Below are 21,182 nucleotides of genomic sequence, written 5' to 3'. Positions count from 1 at the left end.
ATTTGTTTTCAATGTACTGTTTCCAAGCTTTGAGCAGCATGTCTCCAGTGACTACATGAGACTTACTGGCCAGGGAGATGATCAGTCAAAACACACAGGCCTGTTCAGCAAGAGATGCTGCAGAATTTCATTCATTTTTGAAGTAAACCCACCCAGTTTGATTTCCTTGGCAGATCAGAATGCAGCTGTCTTTTAGAATATGCAGTAGTTCTTGTGATGTAGTTGTTAGCTAAAGAATGCGTACAGGGAAACACATACAAATACCAACAACAACTACTCACTCACCCACATACACACACCTACACACAGACACACACAGAGAGGGGGGGAAATGCATGCAAACAAGTGCAATGTAGAGGGAAAGGCATGCAAAAATGCTCATTGTAGGAGGAAACAGAGTCTAAATGATTATTTTTGTGCCATTACTTTTAACAATTCCCAGAAAATGGAATGAGACATCCTTATGAGGGAACCCAAATGAAACTCACCGAAAATCGAAACATCTCTACGTATGTTCAAAACACGAAACAATTTGTAATTTGAAGCACCCGTTTGAAACCTTTACTTAATCTGTTTCTTCATTTCTGTTTTGCACGAATTACTCTGGCACTGCTAGTCAGGAGACAGAACAAAAGGCCCCGAAGATTCTACTCTGACCGCTAAGAAACTTATTTTAGCTCTCAGGGTGCAGAACCAGCACCAGCCTGACCCTGTGGAACTCTAAGACACAAAATCTGTGCAATTTCTGCCTAATCTCCAGACCTAGCAAAGGTCCAAACCATAGCTGTGCAGCTAGATTCCATCAAAAATTCCCCCACGGTTTGGCATACCTTGAAGGTTTCTGAAGCTCCCCTCTCATAATTGTTTGATCTGTTCCTCAGAATCAGCACCTCTGTTTTACCCAGCTCACCATAAATCTGCATGAAGACATTGGCGTTGGTTCCTGCATTCCGCACATCGCCAGTAACTACGCACACTTCATAATTTATCACTGCAATGGAAAAGTGGAAATGGAGATTATTGTGGGAATAAGCTAGAATCAGGACTCCAAAATGCTATGGTGAGAATCAAAGCAGACCTTTCACTCATTCCAAGTATTTCATAATACCCTTCTAGTATATTTCCCTGTACATTCAAGCAAACTGCTCCATAGAAGCGGTCAATGTGTACCATTATGTAGGAAATATAGCTTTAAAAAGGCCAGCAGGGAAAAGTTTAAAACAATGCTAGACACAGCTGTGTTTCAGAGAGTTATATCTCCCTCGACTCCTTGCCAAAGGATTTGGTGATGGCATCTGTCCTTGTTGTTGTTTAGTCGTTAAGTTGTGTCTGACTTTTTGTGACCCCATGGACCAGAGCACGCCAGGCCCTCCTGTCTTCCACTGCCTCCCAGAGTTGGGTCAGATTCATGTTGGTAGCTTTGATGACACTGTCCAACCATCTCGTCCTCTGTCGTCCCCTTCTCCTCTTGCCTTCACCCTTTCCCAGCATCAGGGTCTTTTCCAGGGAGTCTTCTCATCAGATGGCCAAAATATTGGAGCCTCAGCTTCAGGATCTGTCCTTCCAGTGAGCACTCAGGGTTGATTTTCTTCAGAACGGATACATTTGTTCTCCTTGCAGTCCAGGGGACTCTCAAGAGTCTCCTCCAGCACCACAACTCAAAAGCATCAGTTCTTCAGCGGTCAGCCTTCTTTATGGTCCAGCTCTCACTTCCATACAACGCTAATGGAAAAACCATAGCTTTGACTATGCGGACCTTTGTCAGCAACATGATTTTTCTCTGCTTTTTAAGATGTTATCTAGGTTTGTCTTCACTTTCCTCCCAAGAAGCAAGTGTTTATTTGATTTTGTGGTTGCTGCAGTGATCATGGAGCCCAAGAAAGTAAAATCGGTCACTGCCTCCATATCTTCTTCTTCTATTTCCCAGGAGGTGATGGGACCAGTGGCCATGATCTTAGTTTTTTTGATGTTGAGCTTCAGACCATTTTTGCGCTAGCATGTGAAGTGAATGCAACTGTATGGTAGTTGGAGCATTCTTTGGCACTGCCCTTCTTTGGGATTGGGATGTAGACTGATCTTTTCCAATCCTCTGGCCACTGCTGAGTTTTCCAAACTTGCTGGCATATTGAGTGTAGCACCTTAACAGCGTCACCTTTTAAGATTTTAAATAGTTGCACTGGAATGCCATCAGCTCCACTGATGTGTTAGGTCCCTACAATTTTTGTCCTTTATCACGTCCATCTTTGCACAAAATGTTCCTTTAATATCTCCAATTTTCATGAACAGATCTCTGGATTTGCCCTTTCTGTTATTTTCCTCTATTTCTTTGCACTGTTCATTTAAGAAGGCCCTCTTTTCTCTCCTTGCTATTCTTTGGAAGTCTGCATTCAATTTTCTGTAACTTTCCCTATCTCCCTTGCATTTTGTTACCCTTCTCCTCTCTGCTATTTCTAAGGCCTCTTTGGACAGCCACTTTGCTTTCTTGCATTTCCTTTTCTTTGGGATGGTTTTTGTTGCTGCCTCCTGTACAATGTTACGAGCCTCCATCCATAGTTCTTCAGGCACTCTGTCCACCAAATCTAGTTCCTTAGATCTGTTCTTCACTTCCACTATGTATTCATAAGGGATTTGATATAGATTATACCTGACTAGCCCTGTGGTTTTTCCTACTTTTTTCTTCCTACTTTCTGGCCTAGATGCCTTTAAAACAGGATTCGATAGATTTCTGAAGAAAAAGTCCATCACAGATTACAAGCCTGATGGGGATATATAATCTCCAGGTTTAGAAGGAAGGTACCTCAAAATGACAGATGTAGGGGAAGTAGATCAGGAGACACATATCTAGTTGTTTCATGTGCTCCCAGAGGCATCTGGTGGGGCCACTGTGAGATGCAGGGAGTTGGACTAGATGGGCCCTTGGCCTGATCCAGCAGGGCTCTTCTTAAGTTCTTATGTAACCAGAAAGTTATAATCAACTTGAAACTTCCATTATGGAATGTTCTTGTGCCTCCATTCCAAGAAGGCACCAGACCAACTACATCCCATGTTTCACTCCAGAAAGCAATGCCTAATAATTATAATCTAAATTTCACATTTCGATGAAGATCCTTTTAGTGAATTTACAATAAAAACTGGGAGAAATTTAATCTTGACTCTTGCAAAAACAAAAAGAACTTGCTGGATAAACATGATAACAGATGTTGACATGGCAAGAAGCAGCCAGAAAGCTTGGAGACTACTAAAATGATTGAACAACAATCCAAAAAGAAAAAAGGACACTGTATGCAAATATAACCCACAAGCCAATAGCACACCAACTGCTCCTGGCAGGGAAGACCAAACAATGCATAATACAATTACAATATCAAAGAGATATTCAGGGCGAATCCAATGAACTTTCTATGCCTTCATATTGGCAGAATTACAGGAATCCATAAAAGGATGTCGGGATGGCAAAGCAGCAGGACTCAGTGATATCCAGACGGTGCAAATTAAACATTCTGGGCAAAACACAAAGGATTGGTTCCTTCAGCTCTTTAATAACTGCAGGTCAAGCCAACAAATACCAGAAATATGGTGGAAGACCAAAGTAACTACTATGCTGAAACCAGGCAGATCCCAAAAACTACATGGTAATCTCCCTACTATGTCACTTATACAATGCGTTTAAATGAATTACATTGAATTGTCTAGCTCCCTAAAACTGAACCTTCTTCAATTGCAGAACAGGCAGGCTATAGACCTGGCAAGAGTTGTATAGATTTTAAAATCCAGCATGTAGAAGATGGTTTTGAAACACATAACTGGAATAGCATTTGTTGACCTTGCAGCAACGTATGATACTGTGCATCATCCATTGCTGCTCAAAAAGCTCTACATTCTTATTAAGAATCATGGATTAACAGAAATGGTCACTGCTTTACTTCAAAACTGAATTTATTTATTTTTTTATTTTCAAAGGAAGCAGAGTCACTAGGAAAATCAAAGGAATGGTCTCCCGCAGAGTAGCATCCTGGCACCGTTACTTATTAACATTGACACAAAGGACCAACCAATGTTCCCATCCGTCGGGAGTTTCATCTATGCTGATGATCTTGCCTTGACAGTCCAGGGGGAATCCTTTGAGTCCATCAAGCACCAACTAACTGTTGCATTAGAAGACCTTTTTTATTATTATAAAAACAACCAACTAAAATCAAACCCTTTAAAAACACAGGTCTGTGACTACCACCTAAAGAAAATAGAAGCTGAGAGGAACTCTGGGTTCTCTGGAAGACAAGATTTTGAAACACTGTCCTACCCCGAAGTATGTGGGAGTCACTCTGGACCAAACCCTGACCTACAAAAAAACATTGTCCAAACATCAAACAGAAAGTTGCACCAGAAATAACTTACTTGCTGGGTTAGACTGGGGTGCACACCCACAAACAAGAAGAACAACAGCTTTGTCCCTTGGCTAGCAGAATATGCTGGTGCCATTTGGTATAAATCAACACATGCTGAACAAGTGGATGTAGTTCTTAATTGATCGTGCAGGATTGTTACTGGCTACCTGAAACGTACCCCCACTGCCACCAGAAATAACATACCTAGGAAACTGGATGGATCAGACTGGAGTGCACGCCCACAAACAATAAGAACATAAGAAGAACCCTGCTGGATCAGGTCAAGGGCCCATCTAGTCCAGCTTCCTGTATCTCACAGGGGCCCCACCAGATGCCTCTGGGAACACACCAGACAACGAGATACCTGTCTCCTGGTACCCCTCCCCTGCATCTGGCATTTTGAGGTACCTTCCTTTGAAGCCTGGAGATTATACAGCCCCATCATGGCTTGTAACAACAGCATTATTCCTCTGTGATGTTCACAATTTCTGCAGAACATCTCCATGCAAAACTAGCTGTCCCTTTCCTATGAGGAGCAAACTGCATGGACACACACGAAGCATGCACTAAAAACCAAGGTTATGGTTCAAAAAGACACAAAGTACCCATGCAATATTTCTAATTCTTAAAATTCCACTAAACAAAGCAACCGCTATAGTAGTTCTGCACAATTTGCATGACTTGCACAAAAATCATTTTTAGCAAACCTAAAATTCTGTGAAGATGGAAGTCAAGAGTAATAACAGCAGCAGCAATCTCACTCTCCTATAAATTTTTTGTTGTTTCTCATTCTCATGCGTAAGAACAGGAGTGAGGTTAATAATATTTGATCCTAGAATCTCTTGGAGTTTTATTTGCAACATCGCATGCTGCCTGTAGTCTGATTGGAAGGGACTTTTCTGGGTTGGGTGATTGTTTATTTAGCATGAACCAATGCTTTCTCTCAGCTTTGATTTCAAAGAGAGCCTCCCCCCTCTGCTGAGTGTTCCTTTCCTTCTCTTTAGTTGGTATGGTGGGATTTTGTTTTGTTTTGTTTTCTGTTGATCTGTTCAGTGGGTTGCTAAGTCTGTGTGTAGTAAAGGAAGCGGCATGCACAAGTCTGTAACGTCAAGCCACTGTAAGCAAATAAATGTTTTTACTCTTTCTCCTACAAATGTTTCAGTGTGAGTTACTGAGACTTTAATGAGAAAGGGGTGGACTCCGGGGAACTTGTAGTTATTCTCCTCTGTATTCTCTCCAATTCTGTTGTATGACAAAAAGAAAAATTTTACCAGAAGTTCAAAACTTTGCAACAGGATCTTCTCATGCTCTGGTAAGAAGTTGCATGCTTCCCCTTGAGAGTCATTGCTTGAAATAATACATTAATTTTAGGTGTTAGCATTCAAACAGTTACTCTCATATAAAAGGGGAGGACAAGTCAACTGATACATCTAAAGAATTATGTTTCAAATGTAATGTTTTAACCCTACTTTCAAATGATGTGGATGCATTTGTCCATTTAATATGTTTTAACAATAATACATTAAACCAAACACATTATTTACACACTACTGAAACAGCGATGTCTACATTGGCTCGGGCATGTCGTGAGAATGGCTGATGGTCGGATTCCAAAGGACCTCCTGTATGGAGAATTAGTGCAGGGAAATCGCCCCAGAGGGAGACCACAGCTGCGATACAAGGACATCTGCAAGCGGGATCTGGAAGCCTTAGGAATGGACCTCAACAGATGGGAAACCTTGACCTCTGAGCGTTCAGCCTGGAGGCAAGCGGTGCATCATGGCCTCTCCCATTTTGAAGAGACTCTTGTCCAGTAGGCCGAGGCAAAGAGGCAGTCCCGAAACCAGCAAAATCAGGGAGCTGGGCAGTGGACAGATTGTATTTGTCTTCAGTGTGGAAGGGATGGTCACTCTTAAATCGGCCTTCTCAGCCACACTAGATGCTGTTCCAAGTCCTCCACACAGAGCATATGACCATCATCTCTCGAGACTGAAGGATGCCTAATCTAATTTACAAACTTAGGGGAGAAATGTAAAATCTGCACAAATGAGAATTTGCAGAACTGGGACTTTAGGACAGGAAGTGTAGAGAAATAACAGAGCAGAGAGAAAGCTGAAGGGAACAAACAATATGCTATTTTCATGCTCTGAGTGCTAGGATTGTTGAAGGCAGCTTTTACGGTGAGGAATGAGCAGTGCAGACTTCAGGCATCTTTAGAATGATTCACTTCCAAATATTCAGCTATCAATTCCTTCCTCCTGTATCCTCTCTGTCATTCAGCCAACCGCCTCCACGCTTTCTCTGAGGCTTTAAGTGACACTTAACAGATAGCACAAAATTAGAAGAGAGGATTCTTCAAATGCTCAAAGATTTTAGATTGACACTAATTTTCACAACTCTTCTAACTTGCTGGTTGGCTCCCCTTGTTTTGTGACTGGTCATGGGAGGCAAACACAGGTGGTAAACACAGACCTTGTTTGAAAGTACAACTGCTCAGACTAGAAGGTCCACTGGAATCTCCTCTTCAGAATACTTATGTACATTATTTTCATCTCCTAAAGTAGAGACAGGACTAACTGTTGGTTCAGTGGTTTGTGCTGGTTTGTTTACCATCCAAACACGTGTCTGGGGGTTCCGTGCCCCACTTCCACCAGCCAGCACCCGCTTCGCTGCCCCGCCTCCACTGGGCACTGTCCTCTGAGTGGGTTCCTGACAGAGGAGGTGGGGCAGGAAACCTCCAAATACCTGTTCAGCTGGTAAATGAACCAGCACAAACTGCTAAACTAGTGATTTGTGACCAACTATAACCCTGAGCTTTCTTTCTTTTTTTAAAAAAATATATAATTTCCTACATCCTTAGTGGCTGAACTTTGTCCTCACAAAAAATCTGCAAGGTAGATCATCAGGCTGAGAGGTAATGACTCTCTCTCAGTCAAAATAACAAAATCTCTCATTGATGTTCAATGGTGAAACCTTGGCCTTGAACCCATGTATTCCAAGCCTACCATTACATGATACAGTACAAGCTCATTTTTTTTATGCACCCATGTTTCAGCACTTTAAATCCCACTTCAATTCCCTGAAAACTCACCCTCCCTGCCTTCTTCATCATTTAGACTGCAGACCTATGAACATTTACTTGAGAAGTCCAGTCAAAGGTAATGGGATTACTCTGCAGGGGAAGGTGAGTGTTTAGCTTCTTTATCAATAGCATTGTACAAGACTCCCAACATACTGAAGAAGTGGCACAGTCAGATGTATACCATCGTAATCATTTTTCCAAAGAGTTCTCTGGTTTCACGGGTTAAACCCGATGATATAAATAGAAACTGATAACAATTCTACAGAGTTTCATGCCTGAATAATCAGACTCACCAACAAAGCCAGGCTTCCCTCCTGATGACCAATTGCAAAGCAAGCCAATTTGCAAGGTACAGAGGCAAGAACTCTCGTGCTTGGACAGTTAGACCTCTTTTTAACCACTGAAGGAATTCCCATTTCTAACCACATGCCATCTGTATGGTTTGGCCCTGGGTGAGCATAACTAAGAGTCCATTCTTTCCCTCCTTTCACTCCCGGTCAATGATCACTAAAAAATGTGCCCTTACATTTCTCAATGGACATGATCTCGCTGGGGTAGACCTCGATCTCTACCTTTCCATCGGCTTCGTTTTTGTCAAGCCACCGGTTGCACGGGAAGTTGTACAGTTTTCCATGGACGGGAATGATAATCTGAACAGAAGCAAGGTGCCAGCCAGCTCGAAGCCCAACATTGTCATGCCCAATTAGAATTCGTTTGATCTTTAGAAAACAAAGGAGGGGGAGAGAGAAACATAGCTTTAGAGCATAGAGGAAGCAATAGAAGACAGGTGAATACATAGAAAACCTCCCTGCTCATATTCAGGAGGTTGCTGAAGACACTGCTTTCTCCAGAGGTCTTTGAGGGCAACCTTACAGGAATTTGCCACTTGCCTTGCTCTATTCTACTATGAGTTAACATTCGTTGTGCCGTTGTCTTGTGCTGATCTTTTACTCCTGGTTTACTTGCTTTCTTGCTATTGATTTGTTGCTATTGCTGTTTGATGTATTGATTGTTAACCATCCAGAATAGTGCTCTGCACTAAATGGAGTGGTATGTCAATCTATGAAACAAGCAAGCAAGCAAAACAGCACATCAAACTAATTGTGGAAGACCTTCAGTATTCATGGTTAGTAAGAAGGCAGGTTGTTGTTGTTGTTTTTGTTCACTTATCAGAAAAACTCAGCCTCACCTTTTGAGGGGTGGAGAGCCTCTCTGAGTGACTTGCCAATACCAGTAGGAAGGCAGTTTCTGCTATTATCATGTGAAAAGACACAGCCCCCAGGGACACAGAGAAGGGGAAAGCATGTGATACAGACCCTGGTTCTTATCATTGCACCACAAAATCCCAAAGAATTCAGCAGAGGTAAGCAGACTGCAGTCCTCCAGAGGAATTTTATTTAAAAAAAAAAACCAAGTAACTAGTTATAGCTAGCAATGTTACTTGTTACTACAGATGGGCATGAATCAGGAAAATGATGATTTGTTTCAATTCATGGTCCATCAATTAATTAATTAATTAATTAATTAGATTTATACCCCACCCATCATTAGATTTATACCCCACCCATCTAGACAGATAGTCTGTTCTGGGCAGCACTACAAAATTTAAAAACCATAGAACCATTGAACATGCAAAAATCCAAGATGTAAAAAATGTAAATATTAAAATACAGCAGGAGGGAAAGCCTGCCTAAATAGCCATGTCTTAGGTTTACTTCTAAACACACCCAGAGAGGGAGCCAGATGGCTCTCAATGGGCAAGTTGTTCCAGAGGCAAGGGGCCACTGACGAGAAGGCCCGGTTCCTCGTTCTTTCCTTGTGGGCCTCCCTCAGCGTTAGGCCCCTCAATTGTCCGGCTTGGCTAGAATGAGTATCTCTGGCAGAACTGGATGGGCGAAGGCGCTCTGTGAGATACTGAGGTCCTAAACCGTTTAGGGCTTTATAAGTAATCGTAAGAACTTTGAAATCAATGCGGAAATGAATGGGCAACCAATGCAAGGCAGCCAGCATGAGGAAAATACATTAGATATGATTCATCATATCAAACTGAATCATATCAACTTTGATATGATTCATCATATCAAAGTTGATGAATCACAAATACAAATATATGATTTTTTTTCCTGACCGATGAATCAATTTATAGATTTTATTTTTTTTATTTTAAAACCCTATAAAATAGCCTCCAGACACCTAAAGACACCAAAATCACAAAGTGGCTTCCCCTGATTCTCTTCTACAAACCTTGCAAGTTTGGTGAAGTTTGGGTGCCAGATGTCTAAGTTATACACCCACAAAGTGGGTCCCCCAGGAAAGTGTCCCTTACCAGCTGGCTTGGGGAAAGCCAATCTTCAACAAAGTTGGACAGATTGTAGAGAAGAGTCTGGAAAACCTTCTCTGTGGTTTTGGTATCTCTAGGTGCCGGGGCGGGGCTTTCCTGGAGGGGCCCTCTTTGTGGGTATATACCTTGGAGGTCCAAAACCCAATCTTCACCAAACTTGGAGGGCTTGTAAAAGAGAATCAGGGGGAGCATCTCTGCAATTTTGGTGTCTTTAGGTGCACAATGAACCAAAAATCACTCCAATAATTAAAAAAAATTAAAAATCACAAAAATTTCATTGATTCGTATTTGTCAAGGGTATGGATTTGTACAAATACAAATCGATGAATTAGCAATTTTTGATGAATTCTAAAATTTCATTTTCAAATTCATGCCCATCTCAAAACTGGCCTTAAAAAAGAAATCAACCCCTCCCACTAGCAGTTCTCTCTTACCTTCCCAATGTCCGATGTGTCCAGAGTAAAAATATCTATCCGGCCACGTTCAAAGTAGTCATCTAAGTCATTGTCAGAAATCAAGAGAAATTCTTTCTTTGTGTCTGCTTTTTCACCATATAGTTTGAACAAAACCTTTGAATCCGAACTGGCTCCAGGGACATCGCCCGTCTTTATGCTGATGTGGTAACCGATATCTATGGAGATATTAATGTTTGTACACAAGAGACATGACATGGCGCTGCAAACATGGTGTCCCATCGCTTTGCAAAGGATCAAAGCAGAAGTGGAGAGAAGAGAAGTCAGCAGATTGTGAGTGAGCCTGAAAGCGGTTTAATGAGAATAGGAAAAGAACTGCAATCCTACAGTGAAAGTGGAAAGAATTCCATGTCATTATAACGCTGAAAAACTTTGCCATCCATATGCTGCATGCTTGTGTTCATTAGGTTTCATGTGCAATATCCAGAAGACTCCATGGTCCAAGTGCCAAACTGGGACTGGGGAAATCCAAATAATAGTCTCCTACTGAGCTATGAAACTCTGGGTCAAACTACAGACACACTTGACATGGTTTTTTTAAGGGTGGTCCCTCATGTCATTACATAATCTCTGCATGATAGCATGCAATTTCCTTCAACCACATACCTTGCATTTAGTGGGCTTTCCTTTCTGATTGGTCACTGGAAGGCAAACACAGGCTTAATCTGCCAGTCTGATTGCTCAGGCATGTGGGTTTGAGAATATCCCATTGTGCCTGTGGGTTTGAGGAGACCTGACTGTGGGTTGATCACAAGGATTATGCATTCCCTTTAACTTCTACTCTGACCTTTGGGAGCCACAGCTCCTGGCACCAGTGAAATCTTTCTCATAATGTATATTTCTGTTCCTACTCTACATTAGCGTGGGCTCAATGTTGTGCAAGGACTACACATGGTCCCTGGATAAAGTTTGGGAAGAAAATTGCCCCCAGATCTGCTAAGATGCCACATCCTGATTTACCATATATGCATCCAGATTTTTCTTTGTTTAGACCAATGGTTCTTAACCTTGGGATACTCAGGTGTTTTTGGACTGCAACTCCCAGAAGCATTCACCACTAGCTGTGCTGGCTGGGGTTTCTGGGAGTTGCAGTTCAAAAACACATCAGTAACCCAAGGTTAAGAACCACTGGTTTAGACAGCTGGCTGGTCATTCACCGACTGAGAATACCTGGCTGAGGATGAAAGAATTAGGAGTTTAATGCCCCAGATTGAGCCTTATAAGAGAACAGCCAGCCTATGTCGTCTTGGGCAAGCAACATAATCCCAGAGCGCCCCCAGGAGATGGGAACAGTAAACTACGCCTGAATACTCTATACCTAGAAAACTTTGCAAAGAGTTGCCGTACGGCAGAATCAACCTGATGGCACACAAATATTACCTAATCCAGTGATGGAAGCCATGCCTATTCCTACGTCTAATGATGTACTTTCAAAAGGAAGAAGAAACAGGCATTCAAAGGTGTTGGATAATAAGAGACATAATAAAATTCAACGGGAGAGACACTTCTCATTTTTAGTTATGAAGCCCATTTTAGACCATCAGAAGTTCTTGAATTTCTATCATGGGTGTTTCTCATAGAATTTTTTTTAAAAAAAGGAGGAAAAGAACAAAAAGAAAAATGAACAGCTTGCCCAAAGTATCAAGTACAACTCACTTTCCAGGATAGATGATTTCCCATCTGGAACTAACTCCCGAATAATCTGGCCGTCATCCTCATTTTTGTCAAGCCATCTGGTTAGCAAATGAAAGTTAAGTTATCTGCTATTACCGATCAAACATCAGGAGGCTTATTAAAATCCAGGCAGTGCGTATACTGAAAGATAAAACTCTGTGTTTAGAGAGATTTTTTTTTAAAAAAAATGGGAAACTGGAGTAAAGAAACAGATTATGAGATTCCTTGAACAATTCCTTGGGTTTCAAAGATAAACACTGAGTCTTCCTCATCCTATTTTCTTAACCACAAATCTGGTTGAATTGGTAATTCCCAACAAGCTCTATTATGAATTCTGCTGGATCTGAAGAACATTACAGACATTAATTAGAACTAAGCAAAAAGTGAAAAAGATACAACATTGTCGTGTGTTAACTCTTCAACAAGACTTAAACTTTCTATGCTTCGGAGGTTAGAGTAGCACGTTAAAAAATACAGCAAACTTTTTTGCCCCATATAGTTACCATTTTACAATCCCTGCATTCTGCTACAATAATAGGGCTAATTATTCTGTGAAGTTTCAGAAACCTCTGTCTGAATTATATAATTAGATATAAATTAGCATCTAGGTGGGTTTTGTTTTTAGGAGGGGAAGACCCTCCTCCCAGGGAGACTAAAGATTCAGACTATGCAAAGAGGAGGACCTGTATAACTTCAGGCTGAAGCATAAATCTAAAGAAAACTCTTTGGCAAATATTTTTAAAATCCAAAGAGATTGTCAAATGTTACAAGATCAAATTATTGCAGGTGGGGAGAAGCCATCTTTTATTATTTCTGTTTTAAAAGGGGAATGGCAGAAACAGAGTAACTAAACCAAACTTCCAACAGTGGATGATTCTTGACATTTTAAAGCATGGTGGTAGTGAAATGAGACAAAGACAGAGATTCGATTTCTACATTTTGTCCTGTTTTGGACATTCCAAAAAAACAACAACCAGAAAGCCAACTGCAGAAAGAATTTAGCAGTATTTTCCATCTGTGACTGCTACTTCATTTTTCTGGCAGTCCAACCAAACTAAAAATCTAACGCAACCCAATTGTCACCTTGCGGTGATAGATCCCATAACTCCATGATGGGTGCCTAAAGACCTCTTGCAAACTTACCTGGAAATTCTGTAAAGGTCTTATTTTCGGAGGACATCATTTCCAGATTATTGCTCCATTCCGTTCTGCATCACAACCCCATTTTCTACCCGTTCACACAAAATTCATGCCTGCCTGGGAAACTCGTACAGCAGAAATAGTTGCGAGCCATAACAACAAACCCAGATTCCAGCATTGATAGCTCAGAATAGTAAAGAAGACAGGTAAAAACCAAACAGCTTTTCCAGTCTTTGAATAAAAGAAGAGTTGTATTAATTAGCATCCTCACATGGTAGAGGTATGGCTGGACTGTGCCAAACTTTAGACAGCAGAGAAAGGAGAGAGAAGACTTTGAGCTACCCAGACTAAAAATTTATCAGCATGAAAAGCCAGCAAGTTGGGAAGGTAGCTTACAACCCTTCTCCTAGAACAGAGGTTCCCAACCTTGGGCCCCCCAGATGTTCTTGGAGTAAAAGTCCCAGAAGCTTTCCTCACTAGCTGTGCAGCCAGGATTTCTGGGAGTTGTAGTCCAAGAACAGCTGATGGCCTGAGGTTGGGAACCATTGTCTTGGCTTCTTTCTTAGTTCTTTTTAATAATGGTGGAAAATGTGAAAATTTGAAAAAAAAAATGTGAAGCCCTATTTGTCATCTCAAGTGGTACAGTCCAATACCAAACATACCATGTGAGCCAGCTGATAAGGGCCTAAATCTCATTGGTATTCCTCCTAAAATAGACCCATTGAACTATTTAATTATTATATGTTTAATCATTTAATTAGTATTCATTTATTTATTTAATCATTTATAGCCCACCGTATATTACAGGATCTCAGGACGCGTTACAAAACTGTATAAAAGAATTTGAAAACAATTTAAAATCAAACAACACAAAGTTGAAACACTCAAAAAATTAAAAACATAACGCGAAAACTTGAGAAGGCCACAATCCTCAACCCCCCTCCAAGATTCTAATAAAAAAATAGGTCTTGACTTGGCACCAAAATGATGACAGTCTCTTTTTTTTACTTGTTAATGTTTTGTGCTTTTAATGTAACTTGTTTTAATCACAGTAAATTGTCTTAGGTCCCCTTACTGGGATAAAGGCAGCCGAGAAATGAAACAAACAAATGAATAAAATAAAGGTTGGGAGTCTGATTTCCCTCTGCGCCTTCTTGACACAGACTAGACTTGATGGTCCATAGAGTCCCTTCCACCTCTGCAGTTCTAACATTATTTTTAATATCCATGTAGAACTTAGTAAGCTGACATTTAAGGAAATTCCATTGATTCAATGGATCTGCTCTAGTTGGACCTAACACTGGATTTAGGCCAATATAGTTATTTAAAAAAAATACAAAGACATTTTGAGACTTTGACATGATAGCACAGTAGAATGGTCTGCGTGGAAAACCAAGATATGAATATTGAATATTGAAGGTTCCCTGTTCAATATTTGATGGTTGTCGGGTATGTAGGCTACCCAGTATTCTTCCCTTTCGGTCCATAAAACCATGTGGCTTAAAGTAAGCTTTTTCAGAAAGATTGATCACCCAACAAGAAACATTTCATTGGAACTGTGTTTTCATTAAGTCCATTTAAGGCAATCCTACAGCAGATGTTTCTGAGCGTGTATTTCTTCTACTATTATTATATTTACTGTGGAAAAAAACACTTTTGTCAGGAGGGAAGGAGGAGAAAGTATGTTATTTTTTTTACATCCATTCGAACATTTTATCTCATCTGTTTTGCATCCCCTTTTCTCCATGCTCGGGTGCCATTTTGTTTGACTCCAAAGGGCTTCTTCACTTGGATGGCAGGGAATCGAGGACCACATATTGAACGTGAGAATATCACACAGCAGCACTTTATAGCCATAGGTGGCTATGTGACATGATCATCAAAGGCAAGCAAAACCTTCCTCTCTCCCTGACTGTGAATGGAAGGGAAGGTCGCCTAGACAATTCTACCGCCACTCCCCATCTTTCCACACAGCAGTGGTATTTTATTCACTAGTGCTCCAAGGCAAGTTTTTTCCCCACCATCCAATTCTGGTTGTGTATTTGCACATGACTAGTTAGAACAGTGTTCCCCAGTCTTGGGTAACCCAGGTGTTTTTAGACTGCAACTCCCAGAAGCCTTCACCGTTAGCTGTGCTGGCCTGGATTTCTAGGAGTTGTAGTCCAAGAACATCTGGGAACATCTAAGGTTGGGAACCACTGAGTTAAAAGAAACGGTAAGTAGAGAGATAGAGACAGAGATGGAGATAGACAGAGAGATAGAGACAGAAATTTCCAAATACTGTACATGTTCCACCAAAATCCATGTAAGCGTAGGGGGATGATATCTGTATTCTGCAACAACTAGTCAACAGCTAGTTCTGCAGCCGGATTAAGGCAGTGGAACATCAACCAGATTAATTTGGGAAAGAAGGCATATATCCTTCTTCCACAGACACATCCAGCAAACTGTTTCAAAGCCCAACATAATGAGAGTGCATTTTGGAAGAGATGAAAAAAGGGATGTTTTTGTTCTGCACTAATTAGAATGAAAATCCTCTGCTATGTTGAGAGAAAGGTCTTCCTAAGCTTGGAGATCTTCTAGAAGGCAGCTTCCCGAATGCCTTATCCAGCGGTCATTCTGGCTGGGGATTCTAGAAGTCGTAGTCCAAAGAAAATCGCCTTGCTCAAGCTCCGCTCTTGGAGCACAGAGGGAACAGGACAAGTTAATTCTAACTTAAGTTGAAGGCCAGGAATGAATCAAAGAATTAGAACTTTTAGCAGAATTAGAAGGTACCTTGAAGGCTATGCCAACTAGCCTTCTGGTTGATAAAATGGAACAGAAAGAAGAGAGGAATGTTGAGGAGTACGCATGAAGATGTGGCAAAGATATACCCGTGCTTTAAGAAATTAAGTCGTTGTGGGATCAGTTCCATTTTTCCTTGCTGCAATAATCATGATATCACTATGATGCAAAGACTTGGCAGTGGTTCAGGTTTGCCACCTTGAAACTCCAATCCAAAGGCTAGGGATTAAGTTGATAAAAGACATTGTGCCACTTAGGTGGCATCTTAATCAGAAGACGTTTGAGATACAACCCTCAGGTGACCAGTTTTACAGGGAACCTGTCCTGTTTCTGGTGGATACGCTGATGCTCCTGACAGCAGGCAGGGATAATTCTGGGCCAAGAAGGCTACATCACAATGTTCTCTGGAAGTTGCTGAACTCTGTGTGCAAAGACATAAGACATTTGTGCTAAATGAGAATATCTAGCATGGAAAAATGCACAGTTAGGAGAAGAGACTTTACTGGACATCTCAGTGGTTGGACTCAATGATCCAGAGGGTCCCTTCCAGCTCCATAGTTCTAAATTGTTGATTACTACTACTACTACTACTTGTTACCGATCTGGAAACCTGCAAACATGGTAAAAACAAGGAATTTGAAAAAGCAAGAAATGGGTTGCTCTGAGAAATGCAGGGGCTGCACAAAAGGCAACCTGAATTCCTTTTATTTCACCATGGCCAAGTATGGTCAGCTATTCCTTAAGCATCAGAATGACACTGTGGTTAATACCTGTATCTGGATAACTGATACATTCACCAAATATGCACACATTTTTGAGATGGTCAAAGTCTTCATCGGACAATGAATAAAAACTGGGGCATCTGGGTGGAGAGGCATGGAAGCCTCAGAATTTGGCTACATGTTTTAAGCCAATGTTCTTGTGAGGGAGTGAATTGGAAAAAATCTCAAAAAGTCACTGTTGGCAGGTCAGAAGGTCTTACTGTGTTTCCCTGAAAATAAGATAGGGTCTTATATTAATTTTTGCTCCAAAAAACACATTAGGGCTTATTTTCAGGGGATGTTTTATTTTTGCATGTACAACAGTCTACATTTATGCAAATACAGTCATGTCACCTTCTTCTGGTTGCTGCACAAGGGTGGAGGGTGGGGTGTCACTTAACTGGGACTTATTTTGGGGGTAGGGCTTATATGACGAGCATCCTGAAAAATCATACTAGAGCTTATTTTCAGGTTAGGTCTTATTTTCAGGGAAACAGGGTAGATGAAGTGTTTTTGTTGTAATATTTGCTGTTTTAAATTTATTTTTAAATATTTTAATAATGCTTTTCATTTTAAAAATATCAAAGTAATTATCACCGATAAAATGGCCAGAATTCAATGGTGTATATATACTACCTTGCAAATATTTTTTGCAGTTTTTCTGGCCATCTGTCTGTCACACAACTGAGCGACTCACCCGTAAATGTCTGGGTGTGGAACAGATAGCTGGAACAACTACACACCAATTATGCAATGTTGGATTTATGCCACGCACATGTGATAGGATTCTGTCCATGGAAATGGATGGCTTAAAACATGAAATTCCACAAAAAAACCATAAAAACAGTTCATTAAAAGCTAAGGTAAATGGTAGTGTTAACAATTGGTGGAGTACCTGAGCAAAATAACAATTTCTTGTTGTCCCGCTCCTACTGGATGTTGGACTGCAGCAGGTCCGTTTTTGACCTCCTCACAAAGTTAAAATGAATGGAGTTAAAGCTTTACTGTAAAATTGATCATTGGCTGATAATATACGGTACTAAGATCAATCAATAAATAGCTTTTTTTTTGACCAGCCAAAGGTCCAATCGTACAGGATTCTGATGGAAGCTGGTGGGAGAAGATAAAGTCAACCAACACTAGATTGAATGTCTATCCCCATGAAAGCATGACTCTTCACAGTTTCCAGCTGAGTGTCACTTAACACACCCTACTTTGCAATTGTAAACAATTAGATTCTTTCTCCACAGAAAGGCTGCTCTCAGCAGCCCTGCTGTGGGGACTGTCATGTGACTATTCCAAGTCTCGATGTTTTTCTGCAGTCAAGATTTCATAGAAATATGGACTCAGACGTTTCTCAAATCCCCAAAGAAATCGGAAACCTCCTTGACCAGCAGGCCCAGAACAGGTTACGTCCAAACTCTGCAGGTCATGGAGCGATCTGCTTTTCTTCCTAATGGAGGATGCAGTGGGCGTGCACCTTTGTCTTCAAATGGCTCAAGAGTCCATGACATGACCTCCAAACAGAAGGCAGCCATTTTGAGGAGAAAACAATGGCGGGACAGCTGCTTCTGCTGTGGGTTCTGTCATGTCATGTGACTCTCTTTCTATCTGAAAGAAAGAGATAATGGAGGTACAAGGACAGCAAAGGAAATTTCTCTTAAAGCAAATAATTCTTGGAAGAAGCCTCCTCAGATGCAATCAAACTGGGTTCCCTTTTGTGTTGTGTTGTGTTCTGTGACGTGTGCGTGTGTGTGTGTGTGTCTGTCTGTCTGTAAAATATTGGTTCCAAAAATGTTCTCATTTAATCCATGGGCCACATGATGTACAAGGTGCAATTTTTCCTATTGCACAAGTGAAATTTGACTGCCTATTAATTACTCTTCTTGATCGCATCAGGATACAAAAGAAGATACAAGATAAAAAAGGGGGGGCACTGTTCCTAATTCCTAATGCAGCACATTGACGTAATTCCTGCTAGTCCTTACTTCATCCCGAATTATATTTTTGCGGCATGGGGCTGGTTAAGAAAGATGGTGTTTTCCCCTCTAAAAGCTGCCTGTGATCGGTATTATGCCAAAATAACTGATAGCAGAATTAGGGTTTCTGTGAACACTATTTAACCATTTAAGACATTCCGAATGGTAAGTGATTCCAAAGCAAGACAACCACAAAAAATGTCATGCCACAGCCCCCGCATCTGCCTCACATAAGTTCTCCTACAGTCAAGGGTGTGATTGTTCTGTCTTGTTTATTTTAATTTGCAGCTTTTACTTTCAGGGCAAGAGGATCAGTTAAGAGGAAAGGGAGAAAATGCAACAGTGAATATTCAATTATCAGGTTCAAACAAGCCTTATATGCCAACAAGTCTTCCCAAACAACACAACAGCTACTTTTTAAACGCTGATGCATTATTTATGACAAGGAACAGTAAACAAGTTTTTTTTTCCTTTTAATTTAACACCTTCAAGAAATTTTGAGCTGATGGGAAAGTGTATGAATAATATATCGGGGAGGGGGTGTCTGTGAGACGTTAAGAGCCTCAAAGGAATTTACTGTGGTGGGGGTCACAAAGGATCTCATCGCTGACAACTGAAATCCTGTTTCATAAGCATTAATCCTTACTAGGATATGTTAAATTGAGAGTCACTAACAAATACATTAAATTGGCTATGGTGGTGGTGTTAAAAAAACACACAAACTGGCCAGAAAACTGTTGGTTATTCGCATTGGTGTACAATGTACATCGTACCAGTAAGCAACTAGTAGTCAATGAGTTGCCACTTGTATCATGTTTTGCGCACCAGCTCACATGACTGGCATGCCATGAGTGACAGGAGCGGTGATTCATTGACAAGTGTCATTCTCTCCAGCGCAACTGAAGAGTAGAATTCCAGCCTACGGTTTATGTAAAATCTCTTTGTCTTGTACGCAGGGCTGCTACCTACGTAGTTGAAACCTATACTGCATTGTTCTGTGTTGAGAAAGCTTTCACACAATCCTATGCATGTCCAAGAACTCAGTGAGGCTCAGTTAAGCATGCTTAGCATTACAACCCAGGCACGCGCACCTGGCTTGATTCTCAAATTTTAGAAGGAACAGGCAAGGGGTCCCTTAATGCTCCCTTCTGCAATCTCCATCAGTCGGCTCCCCATGGGTTTTAGGCATATGGTGTTCCCCGTCAGGGACTTCAGAAAGAGCACCCATTCAAAAATGGCTTTTGATCATGGCAGGCAATTCAGAAATAAGCAAATGTTCATGGCTTTCAGGCAGGCATAGGAATTATGCCATCTGAGACTGCTTTTGTGGCTATCACAGCCTTCCTGAAGCCTCCTTGGTTCACCGTGACTGTGCAAAAATGGTCAGCTAAAAGAAAGAAAGAATGAATCCCACCTCTTGGAGCAGTGAGGTGCCTCTAAAAGAGGGGATGCATCAAATGCGCCCTGTGAGCCTGACTACTACAGCTTGGGAGGGCGTGTCAAAAGCCAGGAGAAATTGCTCCTAGTCCCAAGGGGACTTTCTAAGTTTAAAAATTTTAAAGGGGTGCAAATATGTGGTAGAACACAAGAGGTAGCCTTCTTAGACCCATATGTAGGTTTATACAGCCCCTGGACTTCTGAAAGTGGTCCATACCTGAAGCAAGTCTTGTGAGGAAGCTATTTTTTATGTTTTTTTCAAACCCACAATCAAACTTCCCATCACTTCCAGTGTTAAAAGACACAATCACATTCCGGTAAGAAGACACGGCCTTCGGTACAACCTACTGTGGGTCCCTAATGGGCAAAACTGATGATCCTGGAGCCCTAAAACATTGTAAGGGCTTCAGAGAGACAATAGGAAGAAAATGACTTTTTTCTCTGCCTCCTCAAAGATTATGAGACCCTTTTCCTTGGGAGGTTCAACTGGGCCCTTCCCAGAGTCTCTTGCTGGTGGCTATTTTTGCCAAGCTCCGATGGGAGTTGGCGTCTAACAGCTGGAGGAACGCTTCTTCTCCCCCCACTGATGTAGTTCACGAGAAAAGGAGAACCAAATTATGGCTTTACTTGGACACAATTTCCATTTTTTGGAAATTGCGAGCCCATTGGCCTGGAAGACGAAAGGAAAGAATACCTCTTTTTTTTTTAATGCCTTTAAAAGAAGGCAGTTGTGCATCCCACCACTTTATAAACCAACACTCCTTTTCCAAGCATTGAGTGTTCATGTAGCTTGCCCTCCGCTGTCTAGCGAGTTGAGTTGATTGGTTTTCCAGCAGAACCTCAAGATTCGTAAGAAGGGAGAATACCATAGAAATTTCACTAGAATTCTGAACGTCATGGGTCCCGCATGTCAAGTCCTTCTATCTGAAGGATGCACCAACAGTTCTGCCTTATAACGCAATACTATTAACTACAATAGCTCAAAAATCCCCCGTTTTCAAAAGAATTAATCCATGTTTTAGATGTCAGCCCTACTACCTTAATTTTGTGTTTATTGACTCAAAAGCAAATGCCACCATGACATGTTCCCAAGCCAGTGTAAGAAAGATTACACCCTGAAAATGTG

At 41.2% G+C, this 21,182-nt stretch overlaps 1 protein-coding gene across 1 annotated transcript in view; it reads right to left on the bottom strand.

Annotated features, from left to right (window-relative positions):
* The window catches only part of LOXHD1 (lipoxygenase homology PLAT domains 1), a 215,944-nt gene that overhangs the window by 108,864 nt on the left and 85,898 nt on the right, over nucleotides 1–21,182 (bottom strand). The window contains exons 15-18 of the mRNA XM_072992974.2: nucleotides 11,938–12,014; nucleotides 10,243–10,439; nucleotides 7,994–8,186; nucleotides 831–991 (exon numbers count right to left, since the gene is read on the bottom strand). Coding sequence (XP_072849075.2) covers nucleotides 831–991; nucleotides 7,994–8,186; nucleotides 10,243–10,439; nucleotides 11,938–12,014 — 628 coding nt within the window. The remainder of the gene's footprint in view (nucleotides 1–830; nucleotides 992–7,993; nucleotides 8,187–10,242; nucleotides 10,440–11,937; nucleotides 12,015–21,182) is intronic.

Source organism: Pogona vitticeps, chromosome 2 (genome assembly GCF_051106095.1).
Source record: "Pogona vitticeps strain Pit_001003342236 chromosome 2, PviZW2.1, whole genome shotgun sequence".
Lineage (NCBI taxonomy): Eukaryota > Metazoa > Chordata > Lepidosauria > Squamata > Agamidae > Pogona > Pogona vitticeps.
Note: the sequence above shows the minus strand (reverse complement) of the source record. Positions and strands in the feature narration are given on the sequence as shown.